This window comes from Ovis canadensis, chromosome 18, assembly GCF_042477335.2.
Source record: "Ovis canadensis isolate MfBH-ARS-UI-01 breed Bighorn chromosome 18, ARS-UI_OviCan_v2, whole genome shotgun sequence".
NCBI lineage: Eukaryota > Metazoa > Chordata > Mammalia > Artiodactyla > Bovidae > Ovis > Ovis canadensis.
The window spans coordinates 26663566-26680211 of NC_091262.1; the positions used below are offsets into that span (position 1 = coordinate 26663566).

At 40.7% G+C, this 16646-nt stretch overlaps 1 protein-coding gene across 7 annotated transcripts in view; it reads right to left on the reverse strand.

Annotated features, from left to right (window-relative positions):
* CHD2 (chromodomain helicase DNA binding protein 2) overlaps positions 1 to 14763 on the reverse strand; it is a 112877-nt gene extending 98114 nt beyond the window's left edge. For 3 of the 7 annotated variants that reach the window (XR_011250258.1, XM_069559320.1, XM_069559318.1), the window contains exon 1: positions 9859 to 11085. Coding sequence is in view for 4 of the 7 variants with exons in the window: in XM_069559320.1 (XP_069415421.1) it covers positions 9859 to 9959 (101 nt within the window). In the remaining 3 variants the exon portion in view is untranslated. Of the gene's footprint in view, positions 1 to 9858; positions 11086 to 13524; positions 13658 to 13998 lie in introns of those variants that run through there. The other 4 variants (XM_069559321.1, XM_069559319.1, XM_069559325.1 and 1 more) reach the window with 2 other exon arrangements.
* Positions 14764 to 16646: the final 1883 nt, after the last annotated feature.

Genomic DNA, 16646 nt, shown 5'->3' on the forward strand with positions numbered 1-16646 from the left:
CTAAAAAAGATTTGATAACTCTTCAAAATCCCTTTCAAGCTGGCAAAAACAGAGATTAAATGTGTCTTTACAACAGCTTGTGAAAGCAAGCTGTTCCCTTTTTAATCACCACTTTGGCAAACGACCACAAGAGGGCAGCACAGCGACACTCGACTGAAGAGCAAGCCTGCAGGTCGGCCCCAGAACTGCCGTTCCGGCGCCTGCTGGGCTGTTTCTCTCCCTAAACTTACAAAATGGCCGATGGCAGAGCTTGTTTTTCTGGCTGGTGGTGGTGAAAGCAAAATCTAGTAAAAACACAAAGCAATCTACACTGGAATCCCATAAAGCTTACTTCCAGACTATGCACTACCGATAATAAAATCACTAGCACGTACGGGGGCTTCCCCGGTGGCTCAGAGGGTAAAGCACCTGCCTGTGATGCGCAGGACCCAGGTTCGCACTTCTGTGTCACAGGTTAGCATTCTCCACTAATCCGTACCCTCATTTTACAGAAGAGTTCTCGCCCAAGTATGTGTCTATGTCAACCCCATCCCCACAATCTGAATTATAAAACCCACAGTACTAACTTCTAAGTGGCATTGCTGCCCCTGTTATATAATCAGTCAGAGATTATTAAACCACCCAGCAAGAGATCCAGGCCAGAACCATTTCAAGGGCGGTGCAAGACAAGTCCTTCTCAATCACTACTTTGTGTCATAAAGAGGATAGAAAGGCAAGGATCATTAAGTCACAAGTTTCTTATTCGTAATAAGATACAGTTCCTCTAATACGTTGAATCGTATCTTTAAGACGTCCTCCACCTCTGGTTCAAGTCCCATGATTCTGAAGAATAAGCTTATATTTTAAGTCAAGTTCAAAGACAAGAGACTGAGAAATTTCAATGTACACACAACAAAGGATTTATACAAACAACATAGGAAGAATTACATAGCAAAGAAAATTCCAATAAAAAACTGGGCAAAGGAAATGAACATGCAATTACAAAAAAACAAACTGCAGAAGCCAGTAAACATTTTTAAAAAAAGGTAATTAGGCCTCATTAGTAACTTGGGAAGTATAATTACAACATTAAATTTACACTGATCTGCTCTGCAGAAATCAGAAAGTCTGGTAACGTTAAAGGATGATGAGAAAGTAGGGAAAATAGTACTCATATATGATTACTGGAAGAGTAATCAGCAGAAGCTTTGGAAACCTACTTTGTGTTATCCAGTTGAGCTAAAAAATATGCGTATGAATCATGTGATTCGATCAGTCGGTATATAACCTAAACAAATCATCAAATGTGTGCAAGAGGTGGAAAAGTATAAAAATATTCAGAGATCTGCTCACAAGATTTTAAAAAAGGAATTTACTTACATGTTCATATGTGAAAATGCAAAGATAAAATATGAAAGTCATCAGTTCAGTCACTCAATCATAACTATGCAATTAACTACAGCAGTTAAGACTAAGGATGTGTCATCCATAAAAATATGACAATTTCAAGGCTATATTTTTTAACACAAAATATATTGCACGAATCATAATTTTTAAAATGCCAAGTTTTTCATATGCCAAGTTCACGAGAGTGACAAGAGGAAAGGGGTAAACAGAACTTTAACTGTATCTATCTTATTTAAAACTTTAATTTCATTCTTTGAACTTTCCTGAACTTTTCAAAAAAAGAGCTGTGTTTCTAACATTCCAGAACTAATCAGTATTCTGACGCAGATCATCCTCAGATTCAGCAATTCTTTGAGAATATAACACTGGGAACACGAGGATTCTCTTTTCAGAAAAAGGTACTGGGTTGGCTCAAAAGTATGTTCAGGTTTGGGAAAAGCCAAATCAACTTTTCAGCCAACCCAATACCCATATGAGACAAAATGCACACCAAAACACCGTGTATAGTTTCAGAAGATAAAAGGTTAAGTCCTATCAGTAACCACCTCTTGCTTCCAAAATTATGAAGGGTCCGGGGCGGGGGGATCTGCCTTTCATGGCCGCGCTTCTAGGACTATCCGCTGGTGCCAGGCAGAAGGCATCTCCGTCTCTATCACGCTGCTTCTGCTGCCCAGTAACCAGGAAACACTGGCGCGGCCCTCAGCAGGTCAAAGCAGCATGAAACACGTGGGACCCAGGCAAGCAAGTCACCAGGGAAAAGTGAACTATAATAAGCAGCCCGGGTAAGGCACAAACTGAATGCCCATTTCACAAACACCTATCCCAATCCAGATCTGATAATCCCCTAAGGACGACACAAAAGGCAAGCTTTCTACCCACGTAACACGGAAGACCAACCCTTCATGCAGTGAAAGGCAGTTGCAAGTAAAACTAGCCCTATAAACCACCACGGGTTTCTCTGGTGGCTCCGCCTGCCAACTCTGAGACGAGGATTCATTCCCTGGGTCAGCAAGATCCCTGGAGAAGGAAATGGCAACCCACTCCAGCATTCTTGCCTGGGAAATGCCATGGACACAGGAGCCTGGCGGGCTATGTAGTCCACAGGGTCGCAGAGAGTCAGACATGACTTAGTGACTGAACAAAGGCATAACCCACCCTATCAACTGATGTATTTACCCCTACTTAAACCCTGAGGCTGGGCGAGCTTGTTTGACCAGGAGCTCCTTTCAGCCCTTGGAGTCTCTTCTTTCCTTATTAATAACTTTCAGGCAATTGTGTTTTAGACTTTTATAAGACAGTAACTCCAGAGTTCAATGGAGATTCAAATGTCCTGGCTGCTAAGCTCAGTAGTAAACGTGCTAACTTACGCCCACACTGTCACAGGGAGTGAGGCCACTGAACTAGTCCACAGAAAAGGTGAGGGCTCCCAACTTTCGTAAGAGCAGCCAACAGTTTTTGAGGCAAAACCTTTACTGTTTTAGACCGGTTTCTCACACTCGCCATCACTGTTCTGGGCCAAACAACCCTACTGGGGAGGGGTGGAGAAGACAATCTCATGTATGGTAGGATGTTTAGCGGGATCCCTGGCTGCGACCCACTAGATGCCAACCGCAGTCCAACCCCAACCAAAAACACCTCCAGACACTGCCAAAGTTTTGCAGGGGTGCAGGGAGGTGGTGTCCTTAATTTCAAAACTAGCTTATTGAAGCATTATTTAATTCTAACTTCTATCAAAGAAACAAGCTCAGAGCGTCCTGTCAATTCAATAGCTAAAAAGAAACAGAACAGACCCCAAATCCTATCCCATTAGCCCCTATTTCCCAAACCTGCCTGCGTGCAGAAATCAAGGGAGCCTGTTGTCAACACAGATTCCTGGGCACCATCCCAGATGATGCTAGTGGTAGAGAACCCGCCTGCCAATGCAGAAGACAGAGAGACACGGGTTCGATCCCTGGGTGGGGAAGATCCCCTGGAGGAGGGCATGGCAACTCACTCCAGTATTCTTGCCTGGAGAATGCCATGGACAGGGAAGCCTGGCCAGGAGTCCACAGGGTCACAAAGAGTCAGACAAGACTGAAGTGACTGAACACACATACAACCCTGAACGACTGAGGTACAACTTCCAGGCAAGACGCCTGGGAATGTTTAACAAGCAATGCAGGTGATTCTTATCAAGTAGATTTGGGGAGTTAAATGCCTATATAAAGCTAAATTCAGAGGGAACAGACCTTTTAATCAGCCAAGAGTAAAGGAGCACTGCAAGAATTTGACCCACCACCCACTTCCCTCTAAAGGACCACCTACCAGCCATATGCTGCCTCCATGCGGAGGTCGAACAATGTACACTGGGGTGGACTTTTGACACCCACCATCAGGAACTACTTCTCTAGCACAGAACAGCTGTTTCACCCCTGGCCTTCCCAAGGCCACACCTGGAGCACAATTCTGATTAGCTGACCCCTCCCTCCCCTCCCTCTCCTCCCCTCCCCACCCTCCCCTCCCTTTCATCCCCCCCCCCCTCCTTTTCCCTCCCTGCCCTCCCAAAATCCAATCAGGTATGAGCCTTGGTGTTTTGAATTCACAAGTGATTCTGATGCAAAGCCTACAGTGGGAACTTAAGCTTATCAACAGCAAAAGACAAAAATGAGAAGCTCTATGTCTACAAACTGGCCAAATTCAAAGTGCACGTGGGGCTGCTGCTGCTGCTAAGTCGCTTCAGTCGTGTCCAACTCTTTGCGACCCCACAGACGGCAGCCCACCAGGCTCCTCTGTCCCTGGGATTCTCCAGGCAAGAACACTGGAGTGGGTTGCCATTTCCTTCTCCAATGCATGCAAGTGAAGTCGCTCAGTCGTGTCCAACTCTTTGCGACCCCGTGGGCTGCAGCACGTGTGGCTGGAGAAGGTCAACCCAGACAAGGGCAAGGTTCCAGAGCAGGGCTCCCTCTCCCCACCCACCACTAACCCCCAGGGCAATCACGATACAATTTAACTCGACTCCTTTCACGTAAAAGTATGGCCTTACGGCTTTTTGAAAAGCAATGTGTCTCTTCATCAGTCACACCATCAGTCATCAAAAGGTGATTTTCACCTTTTGGTTTCTTAATAAGTTTAAGGTAAGCAGAACACAGAATTATTCTACGTTTTCAATCACCTACAGGCTTTCCGCTTACCCATCTACAATAATTCATCCTGGAGCCAAACTGCCAGCACCTGAAGCCAAGTGTACCCTTTCCTCGCCCCTGTGCCTCAGTTTTCTCATCTACAACAGAGGAGTGGCGATCTTACCTACCTCACAGACAGAATGGGAGGACGGACGGCTCAAATGAGCACATACCCAGCATTTAGAGCAAGCGGCAGGCTATCGGCAGCCACTATCGTTAGCAATCACTGGACCTCTCCAGAGTAAATCAACACAAGTCAATGAAGCGCCTCGCAACAATCAGATCTATTGGTTTGATATTTAACCTAAGTGTAACACTGTAAGCAGAGCCAGCAAAAACGAATCTGAGAAGTAACTACAAACCCTCTAGCTAAGTATACAACCCAACTGAAGGAAAGGGATGACATGTTTAGTATAAAAAAGCTCAGCAGGATGCAGGACCACCCACAGAAGTTCAAAGGCAAGCTCTGGGGACGGCAGACCTGGGAAAGCTAGCGGAAGGAGGTCACTGGCAAACCTGCTACACGAACCTTCACGCTAAACAAAATACACATTCGAAACTCCTCAATGTAAATCGACTCCGGTATTTTCTTATAAAATGTTCACCACATGTTATTTTCCTTCAAGATAAAAATCCAGAATGAAAGATTACCAGCCATGGCTGGACGGAGAAATAACTCATATATATGCAATACCTTGAGGTTTATTTTTATATCCTACTTTCTCATTCCATTTTTAATGCTGGTTACAATTCACAACCCACCAATGGGTGACAAATATCACCGTAAATAACTGCTTCACAGGACAACCCAGGGCAACTGCTCCAGCCCTAAGCTACCTTTCCTCAGCTGGCGGAGGGAAGGAATTCTGAATGGAATGTAACTGCATTCAAAGTCAATTATGGAATCCAAACTTTTAGAGGTCTCTAAAAGGGTCTCGAGAGTCCCTTGGGCTGCAAGGAGATCAAACTAGTCAATCCTAAAGGAAATCAACCCTGCATATTCATTGAAAGGACTGATGCTGAAGCTCCAACACTATGGCCATCTGATACAAAGAGCCAACTCAGTGGAAAACACCCTGATGCTGAGAAACACTGATAGCAGGGGAAGAGGACGACAGAGGATGAGACGGCTGGATGGCATCACCGACTCGATGGGCAAGCTCCGGGAAGCCTAGCGTGCTGCAGTCCATGGGGCTGCAAGGATAGGACGTAACTGAGCAACTGAACACGAGGGTTTAAGACGACAATCACAGTAAGGAAGAGACAGAGCTAGAGTTTAAAGCAACTGCGGACAAGGGAAAAAAACCCAACACTATAAACAGTTTAAAGGTATGCTACAGCAGGATCTGACATGCCGTTGAAACTTTCCCTCTTCCATACACCACACCTCCTTATTAGCTCCCCATCCCCCACTGTTTCCAGACCAACTGCCAGTTGCCCTAAAAAGGGAACTGAGAAACCAGGACAGGCAATGGAGAGATGAAGGGTTAGAAAAGAATATAACAAGTGCTCCATCGGAAGATTTGAAACACATGGGGAAACACGTCAATGTATGGAAACACAGGCAAATCTGAAACACATGGAAAGCTTTTAAAACCGAATCACAAGGGCTGGGCTGGACATTGGTATTTTTAGAAGCTCTCCAAGGTCCGATGTAGAAACAAACAAACAAACAAACAAAACAGAACTCAACAAAGTCATAAACCAAAAGTAAAGGAAATGAAGGAAGCAGTGGAAACGCGAAACGCAAATCATGAGACTACAGGTCTAACAGAATAAACTGGACACTGCACATTACAGTAAGTTAAATAAACGCCACTACGGGGAAGACGGACGAGTAAAAGCAACCTACAGCCAATTCGGTATTTGTTGTAAATATTATAGCAGTGGCATTTATATCCAAACAGCACTGCACCTTGGTATGAATCATTCCCTCTGGCAGAGCCTGAGATGGAGACAAGGCAGAGGGGAGACCAGGGCAATGAACACCAGCCCAGGGAGGAGGAGACAAGGCCTCTACTCAGAGTGACTGCCAAGAGGACTATGACTCAACACGAGCTGGTCTAGTCCAGAGAGGCTCACATGCTCCCTTCAGAAGGCTGGGTTTCTCAGGAAAAAGAAAAAAAAAAAAAAAACTCAGGATTAACTACAAAATACACCCAAAGTTTCAACTAACTAAGAGAAATCTTATCTTCTAAAATCATCTTAACCTCTCTAACTGGCCTAAACTGACGCCTGTGGGAGGCCTGGCCACCAGCCTCAGGGGCAACCTGGCTCTTAAAGAGGAACTTAGAAAGTACTGAAAAGGAAAGATGAAACATGAGAATAGTGTTACTAGTAGCTTGCAGTTATTGAGTACTTTCAACCTAACAGTGTCTCTGCTAAGCACTTTATAAGCATTACATAATTTAATCTTTGTAACCCAATGAAGACTGTCATTATCCACTTTTTTTTTTTTTTTTTTTGCTGCACTGCAAGGCATGTGGGATCTTAGTTCCTTGACAGAAGCTGAACTCACATCCCCAGCAGCCGAACTGGAACCGCCAGGGAGGTCCCATATCCACACTTTAAAAATCGGAAAATTCCAGCAATGTACTTCACTGGCCTAAACTGAGAAGAGTTGTCTGTACTAAAGTAAAGGCTGCACCATGTCTGTGTGCTCTGTCGTGTCTGACTCTTTGTGGCCCTATGGACTGTAGCCCCCCAGGCCCCTCTGTCCAGAGGACTCTCCAGGCAAGCATACTGGAGCGGGCTGCCATGCCCTCCTCCAGGGGCTCCTCCCCACCCAGGGATGGAGCCTGCGCCTGTCTCCTGCATGGCAGGCGGGCTCTTCACCACTAGCACCCCCTGGAGACCCTCAATGCTGAGTTACTGCCATCACTGCACCCAGCCCTCACCAGGCCAGGCGGAGGAGGACTGCTAAAGACGCCACAAATCACAAAGTGACTCATCAGAACTGACATAGGTATAAAACCACAACTATCATTACAGCGATGCCTCATCACTCTTCTGCAACATTCTCCTCATAAAGAGGAGACCCCCCCTAAACTGTGGGGTCTCTCCAAAGTTATCACTAAAATAACAAAAAAGGTGACCTTAGCCAAGCATCTTAACATAATGCTGTACGTCAATTATATTTCAAAAATAAAGTAAATGATAGAAATAGAGATGAGATTTGAGAGCCAGAGGCAGGGTTTGGGAATGGTTCAGGGGGAGGGGAGTGAGGAGTCGGGGGGCGGGGGACAGGGAGTTAAATGAAGCTAGTTAAAACGTATAAACCTCCAGTTATAAAACAAATATAAAATACCTGCTCCAATACTGCTAAATCACTGATAACAAACAGAGGACACTCACTGGCATTTACTGAACTGTGTCAACTTTTGTTGTTTCGGCTTTATACTAGTAACACTCAAGTTCCAAAGAGGTAGTAACAGGCAGTTTTGGTGAGGTATGAACTCGAATTCAATGTGCAGTCAGGCTGAAATGCAGGAGGGAAGTAGTCAGCTATAGTAACAAACACCAGCATAAGTAAAGCAACACAGTTGTTTTTAATTGTGTACAAAATTACTCTCGAGTGATTAAAAAACAAAACACTGTTTCTTCCCTAAAGGAAACCTCTTCAAGAAATCCAACCAAGTTTTAAGACTCCCCCCCCCCAAAAAAAAAACCCTTAAAAAATTGATGCTCTGATCCAGAATAAAATGACCAGATGTCACACAGAGGAGTCACTTAATATTTACGTCAGGAACAAGCCGGCTATGCTACATTTTATGTGTGAAAGGACAGGAGTCTAGAAACAGGTGGTTTTAGGAGGTGCGTCTCACAATTGTCAGGGGTTTAACTGCATATGGAAGGAGGTAAGTAACCCAACCAATTATGAAATCTGTGAGTTTCACATACTGTCGAGTAAAATACAACTGAACTTCCAGATTCACCTCTCAAAAAACTTGCTAAAAATTTTTATAACTAAAGTTCCTCATGAAATAGTTTGCCCACCTTCCTGCAATTGCTTAACCTTTATTAAAGATGTTACACTCCAAAAAGCCAAATATCAAATGGAAACTGCAGGTTTTCAAGACAAGAATCTAAAAGAAAGAAAAAAAAGATTAACCAGCACTTTTCTTGCCATTTCATGACATTCTGCACACAGGAGGAAAATCCATAGAAAGCGCAATGAAGAGACCTAATACTCCGCTTCTTCAGTAAGTTAATCGGCTCCAAGTAGCATGCACACAGTTCAGAGATTAAGGATATATCATAATATTCATTTTAATTCACACAGTAATGTCTATGATATCTACTACAGAGCAGTTTACATCCTAGAACACAACTGCAGTGTTACTTCTCTTTTAATTTAGGACATTTAGCAAACAAAATTTTAATGTATCCAGAATTCAATCACAAAATATAGGAAGAACAAACCTTTCTTCTTGCCTTATATTCACCTTAAGTTGCTAATATGTTCAGTCAGTTCAGTTCAGTTATGTTAATGATCTTCAAATTCTAAGTACTTGTCCCTAAGGCTGTTAAAATTTTCATCATATATATTTGAGCATATAACTGAAGTATCATTTACAGAATATTTGATGAACAAGTTTATAAAACAAACTGAAAACTCAATTTCACCTGAAAGTTTCAACAATTCCTCCTGAAGAACCAAGACTATGCGAACCTACAAAACCAACTAATAATGTAGTAAATTTTACTCTACAAACTTGATTCAGAAGAAATTCACGATATGCCCAGATAAACATTTCTACCTGCACTCAGGAGTTCCACCTCTGTGGAAATCATATTTTATTCTATAAAAAAAAATCTTAACTATTGCCAACAATCTGATATTCCACTTACTGTTAAAACACACCCAAAAGCTTGGGAAAAAAACTATACACCGGGGTACGATTACAGTATTGACTACAGACCAATACTGTCTTTCCTCTGTGCTTAAATTCATTACTTGTGACCAAACTATAGTCATGGTTGGTAAGCTATGATTATTTTTTTAACCAGAAATCCTTGCAAGGGTTGCTAACAAGGCAGACCATGAGCATCATTGTAATATTTTAAGAAGTTTACCAGGACTGGTAAAATTTCCAGAAGATTTTACCAAGGAATTCCACTATTGCACATGCTCCGGGAGTCACTATTCTTTAGCAAGTGCTCTAACACTTACAAAGACTTGTCTCCTAACAGTTGTTTATAGTAATGAATGGCTATTGATATATTCGTTTCTTAACCTAATATTAGTAGACTAATAGTTTTACAATTTCCTAATTATCCCTTAACAATAAATCACTTTGCACATACTGACCTGAGTTTTTCTCCATCAAATGTCAATTGAGAAAATGTTTGGTACCAAGTAAAAATGCACGGGGACAAGTTCAAATAATCTTCCCTTTGTTTATGAGCCATGTGTTAAACAGCAGCTGTAACACCATTAACAACTTTCCATTAAAATAAAAATATCTCAACAGTGAAACGCTTTTGGTCAATGGTTACAAACTCACTAATTTCACAAGAAACATACACCAAAAAAAGAGGGGAAAAAACCCTCCAGGATATGAGAAAGGAAAACGAAAATTGTGAAACACGCAGGCCCTTCACTTTCTACAAAAGCAGAAGCCGCTTCTAAATCAGGAAAACCATTCCTAGGGTTGGGCAAAGAACACACGCCGCAGGGTGGAGACAGCCACGGACAGGGCGGAGGACGTCGCCGGGAAAGGCCGCCCACCGGAAAGTCCCAGCCAGCGTCCCTGCCCCTCCCCACCCCCCGTGCCCCTCAGCTGGCGGCTGGTTCCGCGAAAAAGAACGACCCAGGCTGCGCACGCAACCTAACGTCATTGCGTACGCTCCTCCCTGTGGCGAGGGACCTGACGTCACGGGGCGGAGCCTGCCCGAAGGCCGCCGCTGTTGACCCGCTGTTGCCAGGCGCGCGCACAGCCAATCAGCAGTCGGCGCCGGCGCCGGCCGGCCTTTGAACTCCGCACGGCAACTTCCTGCTGTTTGGCGAGTACACAGTGCAATGCAGTATGTCTGTCAGCGCTGCGGCACAAAGGAACAGCCATTTTGTGACTGAGCTGGACCTGCACCAAGATGCCAGGGACTCAGAGCTGCTGCCTGCGCTAACTACCAAGCTGCCCTTTATTTCAGTACCAAAGAACGAAAAGGGGGGAGAAGGGCAGATGTTTTGGTAATTCGGGTTTCAATTTGCTTTAGTTTCAGTCTTCTCAAAAAAATCCCGACTCTTAAGAATTATCATCATCATAAAATGGCTGCCACTTAAAAAACTCCCTGTTTCAGTTCACAAGCAACTGCATTATGCCAATTTCTAACCATCACCAGCCTTTTAAGAGTAACAACTAAAAGGCTGATTTAAAAAGCAGATTTTGCCCGCAGCTCAGCTTATCAAAGTAAATCTGGTTCAAAGGCAGAGGGTTTGGAGATAAATTTTAATAAACTTTTATGATAAAATCAAAACGCAGCGTCCTAGAACACAGAGCTCTTTGTGTGCACACTTGCACTCACTTTCCCTTCCCTTCCCATTATTTGGTATTACTGAAGTCACCCCCACTGCGAACGAAGTGTGTGATCCTCATTTCTCTGTTCATCCCTAAAACTTTGTTTCAAATACTTAAAACTTAGATACCAAATCAAAACATTTTTGAAAGTGAACTTTTAACCTTCAAAAACCATGATATAGAGTGTAACATTATACTTAAGCATTAACTTCAAAAGAGTAACAAACTTACATAATGACTATTAAGTATTGCTATTATTTCCAAAAACAGGAAAATACCAGATCACATTCAATTCTCCCAGGTCCTAAAGTAATTTCACAGACCAAAAAGTTTACTTGACCTGCAAACTCCCCCTTCCTCTGATGGCTCAGGCTGCAAAAGTGATTTTTCTAATATTCCCCAAACACTAGACTTTGTGCCATTGAAACTAGGTCCTTATGGAGAAATTCTGAAGCATTAAGGAACCAAGTACTAGCTATGGTAAGTCAGTTTTAGCTCACTTAAAAATAAAAATTTACTACAATAAAACATCACTAACATTCTCTTGGCTTTACAGTTTTTAAAGGAAGTGATGTCATAATTATGTACATGTATTAGTATGCAATTTAGGGGGAGCAGTAATTTAAAACTCCATCTTCTTTTCAAGGTGTCTCAAATATTTGACACTCATCAGGTGTATGAATTAAAATATACTTGACAAAACATTCAAAAGTACAGTGCATGCTACTAGTTAAGCTGCAACCCCATAACCAGAAGAAAAATACATGGCAACCTGCATGTCATTTGCCAGGTCAGAGTAAATTATTCAAAGAATAACTAAACCACTTAATTTTTTTAAATTAGAAAGCAGAGTCTGATCAATGACGTTAACCACAAACCTTGCATGAGAAAGCCAAAACCCATGTGAGATATGCAAATCATACACTCAAGGGAGTACCAATTTTAGGTATTGAATCTTTAATAATTTGTCAAAGATTCCTGGGGATTCCTATGTCTTCAAGTCACCATCACTTTTCAGAAAAATCAGTTTAGAATCAGTAGTTTTCTGTCCTAAATCTTGCCTAGATAATTACACGGGTAATTCAATTTCAAAGACAGCAATCCAAACTGTGTGACAATTCAATTTGCAAAAGAATTTGGAAAGGTATTTTTCAAAGCAAGGGTGAAAATATTTTAAGTCTTATAACACAAATAAGAATTCAACATTAGAAATAAACCATGTTCAAAACTTTCAAATCACTCACCTAGTAATATATATTGTTTATAAAAAATTATAAAAGTAAAAGCAAACTGGGGAGGGAAAAAATTCATATAAACCAATCAGATTGTTAAATGCATTAATTTAAAATCTGTAATGTGACAGTTCATAGAACACACATCAAGAAATGTATTCATACATATTTTAGAAAATTAATATACAGATGATACAACAAAACATCTTAGAAGATTTTCGTACAACAAAATATCTTAGAGGCTTTATTACTTAGTCACTAATATGGTGAACTCCAACAAATGTGAAACAAATCATGATTTGAACAAACAGTAACATTTGTAAGCTTCAGAAGATAAAGCATTCCAGACGACTCTGTAGAAATAAATCAATAAATTTAAAGCAGCTACAACTAAAATTCGAGAATAAAATACTACATCTACCAACCAGAGAAAATTGTCTAAATATAAGCATACAAATGCAAACCTTAAAGTATTTTAAATATAAAATAAACAATTAGAATCACAGTAACACACACAAAACAGAAGCATATTAATCGTGCTCCAAGATTTCTGTGATCACAGGTTTGATTTCATAAATGCAGGAACTGTAACCATCGAGAGTAAAGGTTTTGATTAAATCTTATCAAAATTTCCTAAAATGTCAACAGTATCAAAAGAAACACAGAGTCAAATAAAAATATAAACTGAGAGGCATCAGTCAAAGGGTCCTTTTTGCAATTTCATTTTAAAATGTACATTTTTTCATTCATATAACTTTCTCAAATGTCTATTTACTATAATTTACTACCACAAGGCTCCTCTATGGCCTTCAGTTACTAGTTTGGGTATCCTAGATTCTTCAAAGAAAAAATTTGCCTTGTATGTAAAATGGTGCAATGCAGCAATGGCTAAACCGACAAGGTCATTTTCCCACAGCACGAAAACCTAAAAACTGAAATTTACTGTCAAAAAACCTGTGGTTTGCAGGAAAGGCCCCCTTGAATAAAGGTACCTTACCTTTTGACTGCTGTAAGAGGCCTTAAGTCACAACTTAACTTTCATAAATTGCTACCAAAAAATTAGGGTGTGGCATATTAGCAATCTCAAGGTCACGCTTTAAAAAACGAACTCAAATTAGTAAAATACTTAAAATAAAACAGACAGCTATCCTTGTCTGTCAAGGTAAACAATGTAAGCTGAGGTTTCCCCAAAAAAAAGAAAAAAGGAAGAAAGTTGATAGCTCATACCTCGATGCATTGCTGTGTAGCGAACTGTCCTCCTCTTGGCTTTTGTCCTTATTTCTCATCATCTTTTAAGTCTTAAATATTAAGGGGGAGGGGGAATCTGTGTTTGCTTTGAAGTCCTGTGCCCAGGTATTTACTGTCAAAAGTTGAAAGAAAGGTAAGGTCCCAGCTTCTATCGATGGCTTTATCATCAGGAACAAAGTCCTGACTATGTAACGATATTGTTATAACACAACGGCGGTAAGCACCAAAAAACAAAGTATTTCTATTTTTTCCTTTAAAAAAGAAAAAACATGATAAACCGAACAGAGGGAATCATCACTATCAATAAGGAAAGTTTCTCAAAGTAACACACTGGATACAAATAACAATCTCTGTATCTTATTGCGTCATCCAGGAATTTCACATATTTACAGAAAATAGAGCAAACTTAAACATGTGAATCTTTTAAATTACCACTAATGATCGTGAACTTACCTGATCCATGTAGTAGGTCCAAAGCAAGAGTCCTATCTAGTAGTAGAAAAATATCAGATCCCAAATAATTAAAAATAAAAACGAAATTCTCCGTTAAAAAGCAAAAAATAAATAATATAATCCTCAAATATGTTAACTGTTCAAAAAAATAAAGCAACAATTAATCCTGAAACGGGTCCGGAAGAAAAAAAACCTCATTAGGAGAGCGCACAAAAATGGAGGTGCGCCATGGCTTCTAAGCTGGAAAAAACAACGACCTGGGCTCTCAGTACGGCTGCTTCTTTCCAACAAGGCACGAAAAGAAAGCTCCCAAAAGCTGCTTTTCTCCCTAAAAAAGGTTCGAATCGACCCCAGTAAGTCACTAGGAGAGGCAGGGGGCTGCGGGGGCCCCCTGAGGCTGCCCGAAAGTTAGGGAAAGTTGCGTAAAGTGAGGCGAAGGCAGGGAGCTGAGCGCGCTCTCTCTAAGGCACAGCCGCCATCTAGAGCCTCCTTCCCAGCTCTGAGCTCTGCCTTTGATTGACACTCTCTACATTTACCCCACAACTCAGGTGATGTACCATAGACCCACCCCTTCATCTCCACCAAAAAAAAAAAAAAAAGATCCTCCATCCCAGGGAGCCTAAGGACCCCTACCCCCACCCCTCCCTGCCCCTCCAGACCACCCCATCAGGCGGAGGGGGGAGGGTTTCTTAACCCCCTCTGGCTCAAACACCCTTTTTAAGCCAGAGAGAAATGTAATTTGTTCCTTTTGTCTAAAGATCTGCTAAATATTTCAGTCCTTGAGCTAAAATAACTTCCTCTCTGGACAGGAAGTGGTGTTTTATCAAGCCATTTTGAAAAAGGGATAATTCTTAGGAGAATATAAAGCTCAGCTTAAGTACTAATCTTTTTAAAAACTACCCCCACCATGGTAAAATGGTTTCTAAATAAAAGCCAAACCTCAATTTCATAAATTAAAATTCAAGTTTTGCCTTCCTTATGAAGCCTAAAAATTATCTCAGGATAAATTTAAGGGGGAATTTTCCATCCCGTCTGAAAGGAAGGGGCACAAGAGCGCCTCCCTAGTGTTCAGTTGCATTAGGGCAAAAATTAATGCAACTAGTTTTTATTCAAAAATCTCAACTTTTCTTTGTATTTTCACAAGATTCTTTAACCCATTATACAACCTTGCCAAAACCATACCCCAAAAATTCTCATACCATGCTGATTCAGGCAAAAACAATGTTATTAAATTCAAGAGCATGAAACTACCAATGAAAAAACAAACCCAAGAAACTCCACCTCCAAAACCGACACATGTATTTCAACCATCCCCTTGTATTCCAAATCAAATTCTAAGTATATACCCATTTCAACAATGATAAACTAGTAACAATCTGTCATATCTGATGGAAAAGTTACCAAAGTAATATCACAGGGCAAACTCTCCTACATATCAAAACCATGACATCTACAGAAACAAAATCACTAATGCCAAAACCGAATTATTCAACTTTCTCAACAAGCACCCCAAGAAAACATTCACACATCCAAAAATAATCAACTTTCCTATTCAACGTTATCTGCCAGAACAACACCCTTCCCTCACTGAGAAGCCAACTTTAGATTTATACTCAACAAAAGCAATAATTTGCACCCGGGTAAATGTAAAATCCATAACCAAAACCCAGTCTCAATTCCACACTTTCTACAAAAGATAATTTTGTACCAAAATCAAAATCCAAAATTCCACTTTTGATCTATATAAACCAACCAACTCAAATCAGCCAATGAGAATGAATACAACATTTCCATTGATCACTGACTTGTGTATCCTGGTATTTGACATTAATTACAAACATGGTGTGATTAACATTTTCTCACCAAAACAAAAGCTGAACTATCATTTGTTCTCTATATAATGGGAAAATATAATCAACAACTCATTCATCCAAGTCTGCCACATCCCATGATAGTAACTGAAAATAATTTTAAGTGATTATCGATGGATGAAACTGCAGCATTCACCCAGAATTCAAACAAAAGTTATCAATGACATAGTATAAGCAACCTTATCTTATAAAATCTATTGTAGACATTATTGACACCAAAATGTTAAGTTCTTCTGAGAATACCCTAAGGACCTTCCTATAAATTCAATACCTCTTCACCTAATATTAACCATTAAGCCAAAAGGAAGATTCAGTTTAAATATTCAGATATTCTACAAGATGTTTTATTTATAATATTTAGTAAGCATAGGTAAAGGGACCATTTCCATCAAAACATACTAATTCAGAAAAATACTCTATCATTCATGCTGAATTTTGAAGCAAAAGGCATTTTTTTTTTAAGTTCATTAAAGTCTCACAGCAAATCAAATATCCTTGTCCCACTGGTTAAGCAAGATGCTTTAAGAAAATATAAAATAGTATTTTACCTGAACAACCATTTTTTAAGGCACAAATAAATTTCCACAACTTTGTAAAAAGACAAATCTTAATCAACCAAGTGAAATATTTTCCAGCACACCATTTCCATTTTACCAGCTTTATTCAGTACACTTGACTGCTGGGCAAATGTAAAGGTCAAAGTGTTATTTAAGGCGACACTGAGTATTTAATGAAACATGAGCTTAAAAAAAAAAACAAAAAACCCAAACTGAGAAA